The following is a 14,028-nucleotide window of genomic DNA, read 5'->3' as shown; positions in this document are numbered from 1 at the left end:
AGGAAGCATCCGTCAATAGACCCAAGTCCGGACTTTCGTATCCCACATTTTCTACGGGAAATGGATTTTGACCGAGAGATTATTAGAGGATCCGTGCACGGTCAAAGGCATAAAATAGCAATTTTGAAACTCTTTCAAGCAAATGTCCATTCCCCAATTTTTGTAGACAACTACCCGTTTGGTGGTCTTTTCGATGATATCGTCCAATATGTGAAAGAATATTTCAGGAAACCTGGTACTGATAATTCGGAATTTTTGCAGTTTCAGAAAGTGCAAGAAGAGAGACGGAAAAAGGACCAGAAAGACGAGATTGAAAACAGACTTGAAAAAATCGAAGAGGCCTGGGAGAGCATTCTATATGGTCTTGTAATCAAAAAATTTGTAATATTATTCCAATCAATATTTAGAAAATATATTCTATTACCTTCATTGATAATCACTAAAAAATATAATTCGTATCTTATTATTTCAAAATCCGGAATGGTCAGAAGATTTTAGGGATTGGAGAAAAGAAATCCATGTTAAATGCACCTATCAAGGCGTTCCAACAGGTAGTAACGCATTGCCAATCGACTGGTTCTAGGGCGGTCTTCAGATAAGGGTCTTACACCCTTTTGTTCTGAAACCTTGGCACAATAAACCTAAGGTACGATCTACTGAAAAAAGATACACTCCAAAAAGCGTACTTGAAACAACCGCCTTTGAAAAAAACTTCTTGTTTTTAACAAGTTATGGAACACTAGTTGAAGCGTACACTGATGAGCATGTCCCAAACCCATTTGCATTTTTGGGTCCTATTTTCAATCAAATAACAAAACAATTGAAAATATATTTGAAAAAGTCTTTTCGAAAATTTGATAATAAAAAAGAAAGAAAAAATAGGTCTCCAATCCTGGGAGAAGAATTAAAACAAATAGAAAATGAATTGAGTGAAATCCAAAAAAATTCACCAATTAATCCAATGATTGAGGAATCGCCCGATATAATTCAATGTATTAATCCAATGATTGAGGAATCGCCCGATATAATTCAATCTATTAATTGGACAAATTCAGAAAAAAGGATAAAAGATCTTAATGTTAAAACAAAGACGATCTTAAAAAAAATAGAAAAAATGACAGAAGAAAAAAACGAGGGGGTTATAACTGATGCTAAAAGATTAGAATTACAAAAAAAATCGTTTCCAAATTCTACAAAGAAGAAACGTTCGATTAATCCGTAAATCCTATTGTCTTTTTCAAATTTTCATGGAAAGGTTATACATACATATCCTTACTACTAACTATGTAGAAGGTTTCCTTACTTCGAGCATAGTACAATGTTATCTTAATTATATTAAATTTATTCGTTATTTATTTGAATTAACAAATAAAATTGTAAAGAAATCCATTTATAATTACAATAAAAAAATGAACAAAAAGTTTATAAAATAAATCAAAGTATAATTCCCTTTATGTCGACTATAGAGAAACCTTGGAATATGAATTCAGAGAATTCTTGTGATGTATCTTCTTTGTCACAAGCCTATGTATTGTTTAAATTATCTCAAATCCAAGTTAGTAATGGATATAAGTTAAGATCTATTTTTGAATCTCATGGAAGATCTTTTTTTATGAACAATGAAATAAAGGAGTATTTATTGAGAATACAAGGAGGACGATTAAATTCAAAATTAAGAGATAAGAACCGTCCCGATTCTATAATGAATCAATGGACAAATTGGTTAAAGGTTCATTATCAATATGCTTTATCTCAGAGGGCATTGTCGAGATTAGTACCACAAAAGTGGAGGAATAGAATCCATGAACAGTGGGTGGCTCAAAATAAGGATTTAGATGAATATGGTTCATCTCAAAAAACCCTATTAATTTTTTCCAAAAAAGAACAAGTGGACTTCGTAGAATTAGAAAACAGAGCCAAAGTCGACTTAGTAAAAATGAAAAAAAAATAAAAAAACAATATGGATATGATCTTTTCTCCTATCAATATATAAATTATTTGGATAAGAAAAAATCCTATATTTGTGGATATAAATCACAGTCTTATAACACACCTAAAAATATCAAAGAATTATTTGATATAATGGGTGATAGCTTTATCCAAAATTATATAGGAAAAGATGGTATAGATATGGAAAAAAAATATGGATAGAAAGTATTTTCATTGGATGGGAAAAAGAAAAAAGAATTCCATAACGAATCAGAAAGTATTGACCCCAAGATTTTTTTTTTTTCAAAAGTAAGTGCATATAAGAAGAATCATTGGATCTTACCACTAGATTTCTTTTTTATGTCGTTTTATACAAACAGTAACATTACTCATAAAACACAGTTAGAGTTAGAAAAGAAAGAATACGAGATTACAGAAAATCTAAATTTATATCTCGCAAAGTATTATACAATCCGTCCCCATCGTCGCCGCCGTGGTTCTAAGATAATTACAGAAAGGTCGACTCTATTTAAAGAACGTGATTATTTAATAAACAAATATTTGGGTTATTATGGGGACTGTGGGCGTGGCATCAAAGAGGATATGTTTCATCATTTTAACATACAAGGTTACTTGCTTGAGTTGAAAAAGCTAAAAAAAGTCACTATTGTGGCTATAAAAATGGGGGATATAAATATAGAAAATTTGGTGCGTATCACGAACACGAACTTTTGTTATGGAAACGCTAGGGACATAACAGAATTGTAAGACTACCTAATGTTTTTTATTGAACCCAATCGTGTTTGTATAAAAAATTATGAACAAATCTTTATATATCAAATCATAAGCATAACATTGAAGCACAAGCGAAAAATTTCGAAAAGAAACTCAAAAAATAGTCGTCTTGAGAATTATGATTTCCTTATTCCCGAAAATATTTTATCCCCTAGACGCCGTAGAGAATTGAGAATTCTAATTTCTTTGAACTTTAGGAATAGAAAGACTGTGGATAGAAACATAATAAAGGAGAAAAAAAATAATTCTTCTGAAGTTTTGACTAAAAATAAGGATCTTGATGGCGATACAAAAAAACTAAAGAATTCAAAATTCTTTCTTTGGCCAAATTATTGAATATCAAAAACTTATTACGCGAAATCCCATTTTTTTTAGAACGGGTTGAAGGAGTGGGTGTTTTTGGTAGAGAGGAAGTTATAAATTGGGGGTTGTTAGGACCGATGCTTCGGGCTTTTCGGAATACAATGGGATTTACGTGAAGTTAATAATTATGATTGTTACGAGGAATTTGATTGGGAAGTTCAATGGAAAAAAGAAGGAGATTCATTAGCTTGTTATTTAGTTCGAATTGGTGAAATGGTGGAATCCATAAAAATTATTCAACGGGCTTTGGAAGGAATTCCAGGGGGGCCCTATGAAAATTTCGAAATTCGCTGCTTTGATAGAGAAAAGGAGCCAGAATGGAATGATTTTGAATATCGATTCACTGGTAAAAAATCGTCTCCTACTTTTGACTTGCCGAAACAAGAACTTTATGTGAGAATTGAGGCCCCCAAGGGAGAATTAGGATTTTTTTCTAATAGGAGATCAGAATGGTTTTCCTTGGAGATGGAAAATTCGTCCACCTGGTTTTATCAATTTGCAATTTCTTCCTCAATTAGTTAAAAGAATGAAATTGGTTGATATTATGACAATACTAGGTAGCATATATATCATTATGGGAGAAGTTGATCGTTGAAATGATAATTGATACAACGAAAGTCCAAGATATAAACTCCTTTTCCGGATTGGAATCTTTCAAAGAGGTCTATGGAATTCTATGGATACTTGTACCAATTTTGATTCTTGTCCTGGGAATCACACTAAGTGTACTAGCAATTGTATGGTTAGAAAGAGAAATATCTGCAGGGGTACAACAACGTATTGGACCTGAATATGCTGGTCCTTTTGGAATTCTTCAAGCTCTTGCAGACGGAACAAAACTACTATTCAAAGAGAATCTTATTCCATCTAGGGGAGATATTCATTTATTCAGTATCGGACCATCCCTATCAGTCATATCCATTCTAATAAGTTATTCAGTAATTCCCTTTGACTATAACTTTGTTTTATCTGATTTCAATATAGGTGTTTTTTATGGATTTCTATTTCGAGTATTGCTCCCATTGGACTTCTTATGTCAGGATATGGCTCAAATAATAAATATTCCTTTTTAGGTGGTCTACGAGCTGCTGCTCAATCGATTAGTTATGAAATACCATTAACTCTATGTGTCTTATCAATATCTCTACGTGCGATTCGTTGAAACCGAAAAAGCTATTCGATGCTATTACTATGCTCCTCTCTTTATAGTACTATATTTCTATATAGTACTATATAGGAAAGGAGGCTAATAAATTGAATAGAAACCTTCATTATCCTTATTTTCTTTTTCATAATTCTGATTGAAGAACTAAATTAGATAGTTATATGAGTGAAATAAAACAGCTTCGATTTAATCTAATTTCAGAATACTCTATTACTTCTAGTTAGTAGATAGTATGATGATTTGAATGAAAGGGCAGTAAAAATATGGAGTCTCATTTTCTATGTATAAGAATGAAATAAAATGATAAACAAAAGAGGCCATTTAACCCAAGATTGGATAATTTGTCATTCTGTTTTGAAGCGGTCTCAAAAGACCAACCTTATTGAGTTTTAGTTACCATTTTTATGAATTCTCATAGATATATAAAAATAAGGGGGATTAATAAAAAAGAGTGGATGGTTAGAAACACCAAGATACACAAATGATTAGTAACACAGATTTTGTAAATTATCTAAAAGAAAATTTACGCAGAATATAAAAAGAATACTAATTGGGGCTTTAAGTTGGTAGAAAAAAGAAAGCAGTACTCCCCACAACTCCGATCCAGAGTATGCTTCCATCCACTCACTAAATAAATTACTATCAGGAACGGAAAAATCCTTTAAAATTTTTACAAGTCCCTTTTTCATAGCGCAAAAAAGAAGAATAGGAAGAAAAATAATAAGAAATCAAAAAGGAAAAATAGATTTCTCTTTCGTTTTTGATTTATTATATCCATATTCATGGAGATCAAATTTAAGAATTAAGAAACGAATGTGTAATTATTTTTCGCCATTCAAAAACATGAGGATTATTGAGAATTATAAAAGAGTATTTTATTGAAGAATTCAGTTATTACTCAACAAAGTTTTTTTTTAGGGATGGGATCAATTCAGAAGTGCCGTAATTGGATCTTTTTATTAAAATAGATTTCTCTTTCTTATTTCGTTATTTGTAGAACAGACAGAATTGAATTGGTCTAATTTAGAACCGTTCGATAGATTTTAATCTTCTATATCTTAGGGATATATCAAGAGATAAATAATCGACTCGGTCCTTAGATTTACTTAAGGCTTTCCAGTAGCCGTATGAGGTGAAAATCTCATGTACGGTTCTGTAATAGAGATGGGAACAGTAATGTTATCACCGACTAGGATTATCTAACAGTTTAAGTACAGTTGATATAGTTGATGCGCAATCAAAATATGGTTTTTAGGGTTGGAATTTGTGGCGTCAACCTATGGGTTTCATTGTTTTTCTAATTTCTTGGCTAGCAGAATGTGAAAGATTACCTTTTGATTTACCAGAAGCAGAAGAAGAATTAGTAGCTGGTTATCAAACAGAATATTCAGGTATTCGATTTGGTTTATTTTACGTTGCTTCCTATTTAAACCTTTTAATTTCTTCATTATTTGTAACAGTTCTTTACTTGGGCGGTCCAAATATTTCTATTCCGTACATATTTGTTTCTGAATTTTTTGAAATAAATAAAACATACGGAGTTTTTGGAACTACAAGTGATCTCTTTATTACATTAGCTAAAAGCTATTTTTTCTTATTCATTTCTATCATAACAAGATGGTATTTGCCTAGGCTAAGAATGGATCAATTATTAAATCTTGGATGGAAATTTCTTTGACCGATTTCTGTAGGTAATCTATTATTAACAACTTCGTCTCAATTGTTTTCGCTGTAAAACAAAGATGGATCTTTTATATTCATTACTTGTCTCAAATAAGAGAAAGAAATCAAACAAAACGATACTATTCATAGATATTTACGATATGTTCCTTATGGTAACTGGGTTCATGAATTATGGTCAACAAACACTACGAGCTGCAAGGTACATTGGTCAAAGTTTCATGATTATCTTATCTCACGCAAATCGTTTACCTGTAACTATTCAATATCCTTATGAAAAATTAATGACATCAGAACGTTTCCGCGGTCGAATCCATTTTGAATTTGATAAATGCATTGCTTGTGAAGTATGTGTTCGTGTATGTCCTATAGATTTACCCGTTGTTGATTGGAAAATGGAAACGGATATTCGAAAGAAACGATTGCTAAATTACAGTATTGATTTCGGAATCTGTATTTTTTATGGTAATTGTATTGAGTACTGTCCAACAAATTGTTTATCAATGACTGAAGAATATGAACTTTCAACTTATGATCGTCATGAATTGAATTATAATCAAATTGCTTTGGGCGGTTTACCAATGTCAATAATTGATGATTATACAATTCGAACAATTCAAATAAAAAAAGACATTTTTTTATAATTAAATACAATTCTAAAAAAAAAGAATATTCTATATATAAATCGATAATATATAGAATATATAAATAGAATAATCGAAATAAAATATTTTCAAAAATTGTATAAAAAATGAATAATATAGTCGATATCAGATTAGAAATATTCTATAATTATTTCAATGTTATATATGTTATATCTACCTTTATACTTTAGTTTTAATATCGTTTCAAACTACTCTTTCGTATAAAGAGTGGAATGACATTGATTATATAATCCTAACTATATCAATTTACACTACTTAGGTTTTTAAATGCAAAGAAAAATTGAAGTATATAAAAAAAAATTCCTGGTCATATCAAAAAGGTCATGAAATTTATATTTCTTTGTCTTTTTTTACATATAATGGATCTGCCTAAAACGATGCACGATTTTCTTTTAGTCTTTCTGGGACCGGGTCTTCTATTAGGAAGTTTAGGAGTAGTACTACTTACCAACCCCATTTTTTCTGCTTTTTCGTTGGGACTGGTTCTGGTTTGTATATCTTTATTATATATTTTAGCAAACTCTCATTTTGTAGCTGCATCACAGCTACTTATTTACGTGGGAGCTATTAACATTTTAATCATATTTGTTGTGATGTTCATGAATAGTTCTGAATATTACCAAGATTTGAATCTTTGGACCGTAGGGGATGGAATGACTTTGATAGTTTGTACAAGTATTTTTGTTTCACTAATAACTATTATTTCAGATACATCATGGTACGGAATTATTTGGACTACAAGACCAAATCAGATTATTGAGCAAGATTTGATAAGTACTAGTCAACAAATTGGAATTCATTTATCAACAGATTTTTTTCTTCCATTTGAACTAATTTTAATAATTCTTTTAGTTTCTTTGATAGGTGCAATTGCCGTAGCTCGTTAGTAAGAAATCTTTATAGAACTAGTAATAGAAATCAAGATTCCACTCTTTCTTTGATGAATTCGAGTGGGTCCCGTTGAGTTCTTCATAATCAGAATATTTTTTGTAAGTCAGTCAATAGATAACTTTATTCTATGTTTCAAAAAATTCCAGATCCTGTTTTTAGGGTCTGAATGAAAACAAAATCTTACTAGAAATATATTTCTAATATAGACTCATGATTCAATTCTTTTTTTTTGAAGTAAATTAAGAAACTTGTATTTGGTGAATTCAATTCCCGCTCTTTTTTGTTTGTCCATTCCTTCACTACGTATCTATTTCGACATAAACAATAAGGAATCAGACTCTAGGAAAAGATAACTTATCCATCCTAGAATCCTATTTTCCCCTTTTCTATTTCTACTTTACTTAATATTCTGTACCTACCTATTTTTTAGGTTTAGTATCGAGTTAATTCTATTACAATAGAAATTCAAAGATTTCTATTCTAGAACATGAAAATCTGAAAACAGCGACATAATCATATGGTTCGAATTAATTCTATAGTCTTCTTCATAATATACATAATATAACTGACTAATTGTACGGTACAAGGAATTCCCTAAATATAGTATAAAAAAACTAGAAAGAACCAATGGTCTTTACAGAATTTATCAATAAAAATGGAGTTCTTTTTACCATCTTAATATGTTGATAAATTCACATTCCTAAAAATTCATTTCGGACAATTGAACCTTCTCAAATTGTTTCTTTTTAAGAACCAAAAAGATTTGTGCCAAAATAATAGATGCCAAGAAGAGCAAGAGACCTTGGACATGTAATGGATCTTGAAGCACTATTTCTGCATCCCCTGACCAAATCCACCCACATTAGGCTTACTCGTTAATGGTTGATCAAGTTTGATAGATTCACCCTCTGGAACAAGAAGTTCTGGTCCTGGCGGTTTAATATCAATCACTTCACGTCCATTTGATGCATCTACTATCGTTATTTCATATCCACCTTTTTCTTTTCGTATTATTTTGTTTACTACACCTGTTGTTGTAGCATTAGAAACATTATTATTACTCTTGCTTCCGTCGGGATAAATCTGACCCCTTCCCCTGATCCCGCCTACGTATAGAGGATATTTTAAGAAGTAAACATCTCTCTTAGTAGCAGGATCCGAAGAAAGAATAGGAAAAGTAATTTCACTATATTTTTTCCCAAGAACGGGGCCTATGACAAGAATATTTTTTTTGTGGGACGATAGCTTTGAAAAGACAAATTACCTATCTTTTCTTTAATCTGGGGCGAAAGACGATGAGGAGGGGCCAATTCAAAACCCTCTGGTAAAATAAGAACAACTCCTACATTAAAAGCCCCCTTTTTACCATTAGCAAGAACTTGTTTCACTTGCATATCATAAGGAATTCGAACAACTGCTTCAAATACAGTATCGGGATGTACCAATTGTGGAACCTCAATATCTACAGGCTTATTAGCTAAATGGCAATTAGCACATACAATCCGGCCGATAGCTTCTCGAGGATTTTCATAACCTTGTTGGGAAAAAATGGGATATGCATTTGAAATGGGTGCTCGAGTTATTATATAAATCATGAGCAATACGGAAATAGATCGAGTAATCTCTTTCTTTATCCAAGAAAAAGCATTTCTAGTTTGCATGGTACAATCCTTGATCCTGAAAATTTCTACAATAAGATTAGGTAGGTTACTCAGTTCCCTATCCATGATTATGCTATTTACTTGTATTCTTCCTATATTATAGGAAGAATACAAGTAAAACAAATAAGTGAAATTTGGAATGTTTAGCTTTTATATAAAAAAAAACAAATTTTAGAATTGGATCAGTGGGTCGTTTTTCCAATCATTCCTGGAATGGAATTGAATCATAAATCAATACAAGCGACGGAGATACACAATTTAAATAACGGAAAATCCAGTATTTAAAAATTGTATCTAAAATGGCTGGCAAAATAGAAACAAGAAAAGATATAATATGATCATTCTGAATAAATCCAAAATCTTAATACACATACCCAATCATTAGTTCCCAACCACCAATCGAATGGTATCCTACATAGAACTCAATTAAGAAAAGAGATAGAAAAAGCTTTGATTGTGTCACTTAAATTATATAGAAATTCTTGAACCCAAGAGTTAAGAATAATGAGTTCTTGATTACCCCTAATAGAATAAACACTTAGAATAAGGAAACATATTATATTTGTACAGAAATGCAAAATCATATGGATATGATCTTGGTTGTTCGTCTGGATCAATTGGATGGTCTCTTTGTAGATTTCGATACGAAGGTTTTGTAAACGTGTTTCCGGATATTCCTTTAGCATTTCATCCAAGAGGAACAGTTCCTCGAACTCTAGGAATTTCTTTAAAATACTTTTTTCTTGAATACTATTCAAGAAAATTTCGGATTCTTTCATATTGTACCAATTAGTAATCCAAGATTCCAGACTTTTCTTAAATGTAAAAGAGATGCACTAGGGAAAAAAGACTATAGATGTAAGACATAGAAGGGGAATGAATGCTTTCTTTTTTGCCATTTTTCGTCCTCAGTTTCATCTTATTTTTCAACTGTATATATAATAATAATCCATAAGTTCTATTACAAGTAAATACAAGTAATAGAGCAACTTAGCTTATAATATATCAATTTTTAATTTTTTCATATAAATTGATATATTATAGACTATTCTCGCTTTTTTATTCGTCCTTCGGTAGAACATTTTCTATTCGTCCACTCAATAATCTGGGCAACTCCACATTTTTTTAGACGGTTGCATGGAGGACTAGCATTAACAGAACTCAAGGGAATGGTCCCCTTTTCTCTTTCTCTGGTTTTCATAGAAAGGACATCATTACTATCTGGGTTAGTTTTTTCTATGAGGAACTGACTAGCATTCATAGGAACTCTGGGAATAATACAACGATCTCTTCCAGAAAAGCCGGAACGACAACTAAATCTCATTCGAGATAACGTTAGAAAGATCTTTACAATTGCATACAAAAGCAGCCTGACCCTTTCTTCTCGTGGCACACTGGACAACTTCATCTGAATGTAAGCGAAAAACTTCCTCCCAAATGAATGTAAGAATTTGAAAGAACCACATAAAATAGTGAAACTGTTTTGGGACCCTGCTACAAAGGCAATCCATGCGTCTTCTAAACGATATGCAGGAAGACCTTCTGCCCAACAAATTAATTTTCTAGCAAAAACAAGCGATAAAACAATTACTATAATAACCTCTACAGTCCCATCGTACAAAAATTGGACTACTATATATATTATATATATAGTAATCCTTCGAATATTCTGAGTTATCTTTTTCATATATTTAGTTGATTTTTTTTGTGGAAAATAAAAGTCTTTTCTCAACATGAAGAAATAAAGACGCCATTGCAACTGCCGAAAATAGTAGGCCTACTAAAGGAACAAAAAGGGATGGTAAGTTTATCATAAAATGGGATACCTCAATTTCATATTTTATTTATACCTATTATTTTTTATTCTTGTCTTATTACTTTACTCTTGTGTGTTCTAATTTTATTTTTGTATCATAGCCATAGCCTCTTATCTACTCGGATTGGATCTCGTCATCAAATTTGAAAAACATAAATAAAATGTTTGCATTAGTTTTCATTTTCAGTCCAATTTTAAGTCAAAGGAACGAAACCATGGAACTGAAATAACTCAGTTAAAAACTCCTTTAAAAGATGACATGGTATGACTTCATCCAATTAACCCTTGTCGAATAAAAGGTCAGCCGATTGGGAACCTTCAGGCACTTCCTTATTCAACAATTGTTCAATTACTCTTCCAAATTAAAAGTATATGTTCCCGCGCGGATCTCCGCAATTACTTGTTCTGATTTTACATATTGATCATTTTGAACTAATAGAAAACTTTTTGGTGGAATAATGATGTTATGTATAATATCGTCACTTTCAATAGTTACATACAAGTCTATATTACATATAAAAGCAGGATATCCATGACGTGTACGTGTAGGGTGAACTAAATCCTCATTCAATTTTATCTTTCCATTCGAGGGGGCTTGCACATATTCAACAGTACCCCCTGTGAATACTCCACCAGTATGAAAAGTTCTTTATATTAGTTGAGTTCCTGGTTCTCCAATAGATTGACCATCAATAATCCCTACAACTTCTCCCAATTCTACCAGGTCCCCATGAATAGGACTCCGCCCATAACACAATCGGCAGATCCAAGTATTTTCCTACAGGTAAAGGGAGTTCTAATAAATATTGGGTGTGTTTGAAAAGTTATGAATTGATTGATAAGTCCAATTCCAATATCTTGATTTCTAACAACAATGAACCGTGAACCTATATATATATATATTCTCGGCTACTACACGACCAATTAATGTTTGTATCAAAATTATTTTTGGCATCATTCCATTTCGGGTGTTTACAGAAATCTCACGGATGGTACCGTAATCTGTTCGCCGTACAACAATGTGTTGAACCACTTCAACAAGTCGACGTGTAAGATATCCAACATCTGATGTTCGTACAACATTATCTATAACCCCTTTACGGGCTCCGTAGCAAGAAATTATATATTCTGTTAAAGACAGCCCTTCACGTAAATTGCTTTGAATGGGTAAATCAATCATTTGTCCTTGTGGATCTGACATTAATCCTCTCATTTGACTAATTGGTGCACTTGAGATGCATTTCCTCTAGCTCCTGAAAAAGACATTATATGGAATGGATTAAAGGGGTCAGTCATCCGAAAATTGGGATTCATTTGTTGTCGCAAATATTCGCTTGTAGCATACCATATTTCAATGGATTGGCGTAATTTTCCTACCACATGGACATTCCCATAATGATTATGTTTTTCCAAAACGGAACTTTGTTGTTTAGCATCTTGGACTAGCCATCCTTTAGAAGGTATTGTTAAAAGATCATCAATTCCTAATGAAATAGATGTAGCAGTAGCTTGATGGAATCCTAGAGTCTTTACTTGATCCAGGATGTGTGATGTATATGCCATTCCGAAACGATCTATTAATCTCCTAATAAGTCCTTTAATGGAAGTTCCACCTATCACGTTATTGTGAAAGACTAGATTGGCCCGTTCTGCCATAAGTACCTCCCAGTGGTATTCGGTTCGACGACAATGGATTTGAGTGAATGATTGGAAAACTCCCATTTCTTTATGTTTAAGGACGTAGAAAATGGAAAAAATGCTAGTTGACCTGAATTTACACCAGTATCATAAATCATAAATTGACTTAGCGTGGATACCAACACTAACCATCTACATGATTAGATACTGTATGAATAGGCTCGAGAAAAACCTTGTATAGCCAAAAAGGGTTCTAAGGGGGGACCCCTGGTTTACCTATTTCAGTAAAGTCTATGATTGGTTCGAAGAACGTCTTGAGATTCAGGCCATTGCCGATGATATAACTAGTAAATATGTCCCTCATCATGTTAATATATTTTATTGTTTAGGAGGAATTACACTTACTTGTTTTTTAGTGCAAGTAGCGACGGGTTTTGCTATGACTTTTTATTATCGTCCAACCGTTACGGAGGCTTTTGCTTCTGTTCAATATATAATGACTGAGGCTAACTTTGGTTGGTTAATCCGATCAGTTCATCGATGGTCAGCAAGTATGATGGTCTTAATGATGATCTTGCACGTATTTCGCGTGTATCTCACTGGTGGTTTTAAAAAACCTCGTGAATTGACTTGGGTTACAGGTGTAGTTTTGGGTGTATTGATTGCATCCTTCGGTGTAACTGGTTATTCTTTACCTTGGGACCAAATTGGTTATTTGGTAGTCAAAATTGTAACAGGTGTACCCGACGCTATTCCTGTAATAGGATCCTCGGTGGTAGAGTTATTGCGCGACAATGCTAGTGTGGGACGATCTACCTTGACTCGTTTTTATAGTTTACATACTTTTGTATTACCTCTTCTTACTGCCGTATTCATGTTAATACACTTTCCAATGATACGTAAGCAAGGAGTTTCTGGTCCTTTATAGAGAATATGAATCATAGATATTTGTAATCAATCATTTTGGGGAGGAGTCATAGTATTTCATTGTTACAAATATGCATTTTTTTTAAATAAGACATGTATTTGGATATTTCCCTTCAACTTAACAGAATCAATTGGATTCTTTATTTGACATACACGAATAGTTGAAGGGAACTCTCGGAAAAAAGAATGGATTATGGGAGTGTGTGACTTGAACTATTGATTGGGCCATGCAGATATATGACTTAATCTTATCTGCCACATTTGAATTCACAATTAAATGTGTCTTTGTTCCAACCACCGCGCCAGTCCTCTACAGAGGATAGTTCGGTTCGCTTGAAGATAATCTTTTCTATGATCAGACTCGATCATATCCTGCATGAACAGGCTCCGTAATATCCAATAAAATAAGTAAGATGATATAATCAAGATTATGTCATATGTATTTCATTAAACTTAATAGTATGGAAGTGCATTCATTTCCTATGCATTGACTCAATT

At 32.3% G+C, this 14,028-nt stretch overlaps 3 protein-coding genes and 5 pseudogenes across 3 annotated transcripts in view; 5 read left to right on the top strand and 3 right to left on the bottom strand.

The window, feature by feature from the left end:
- Positions 1 to 2,350, top strand: part of LOC127095822 (protein TIC 214-like) — a 3,663-nt gene extending 1,313 nt beyond the window's left edge. Inside the window, 4 exon segments of the mRNA XM_051034453.1 lie at positions 1 to 361; positions 1,467 to 1,940; positions 1,943 to 2,135; positions 2,137 to 2,350. The exon segment at positions 1 to 361 is cut by the window's left edge and continues 836 nt beyond it. Coding sequence (XP_050890410.1) covers positions 1 to 361; positions 1,467 to 1,940; positions 1,943 to 2,135; positions 2,137 to 2,242 — 1,134 coding nt within the window. The 3' untranslated portion in view covers positions 2,243 to 2,350.
- Positions 2,290 to 3,682, top strand: LOC127095821 (NAD(P)H-quinone oxidoreductase subunit H, chloroplastic-like; annotated as a pseudogene).
- On the top strand, positions 3,675 to 6,698 carry LOC127094329 (NAD(P)H-quinone oxidoreductase subunit 1, chloroplastic-like; annotated as a pseudogene).
- A 258-nt stretch (positions 6,699 to 6,956) lies between these two features.
- On the top strand, positions 6,957 to 7,484 carry LOC127094328 (NAD(P)H-quinone oxidoreductase subunit 6, chloroplastic-like). Its single transcript, XM_051033173.1, has one exon. The coding sequence runs from the start codon at positions 6,957 to 6,959 to the stop codon at positions 7,482 to 7,484; it is 528 nt and encodes a 175-aa protein (XP_050889130.1).
- A 393-nt stretch (positions 7,485 to 7,877) lies between these two features.
- On the bottom strand, positions 7,878 to 9,300 carry LOC127094326 (cytochrome f-like; annotated as a pseudogene).
- A 51-nt stretch (positions 9,301 to 9,351) lies between these two features.
- LOC127094327 (chloroplast envelope membrane protein-like) lies at positions 9,352 to 10,270 on the bottom strand (annotated as a pseudogene).
- Positions 10,271 to 10,359: 89 nt separating this feature from the next.
- On the bottom strand, positions 10,360 to 12,778 carry LOC127094325 (DNA-directed RNA polymerase subunit beta''-like; annotated as a pseudogene).
- Positions 12,779 to 12,858: 80 nt separating this feature from the next.
- Positions 12,859 to 13,725, top strand: LOC127094324 (cytochrome b6-like). Its single transcript, XM_051033171.1, has one exon. It carries the CDS (start codon positions 13,043 to 13,045, stop codon positions 13,529 to 13,531), a length of 489 nt encoding a protein of 162 aa, XP_050889128.1. The 5' UTR covers positions 12,859 to 13,042; the 3' UTR covers positions 13,532 to 13,725.
- The last annotated feature ends 303 nt before the right edge of the window (positions 13,726 to 14,028 follow it).

The sequence above is a fragment of the Lathyrus oleraceus genome, chromosome 6 (assembly GCF_024323335.1).
Source record: "Lathyrus oleraceus cultivar Zhongwan6 chromosome 6, CAAS_Psat_ZW6_1.0, whole genome shotgun sequence".
In the NCBI taxonomy this organism is placed as follows: domain Eukaryota; kingdom Viridiplantae; phylum Streptophyta; class Magnoliopsida; order Fabales; family Fabaceae; genus Lathyrus; species Lathyrus oleraceus.
Note: the sequence above shows the minus strand (reverse complement) of the source record. Positions and strands in the feature narration are given on the sequence as shown.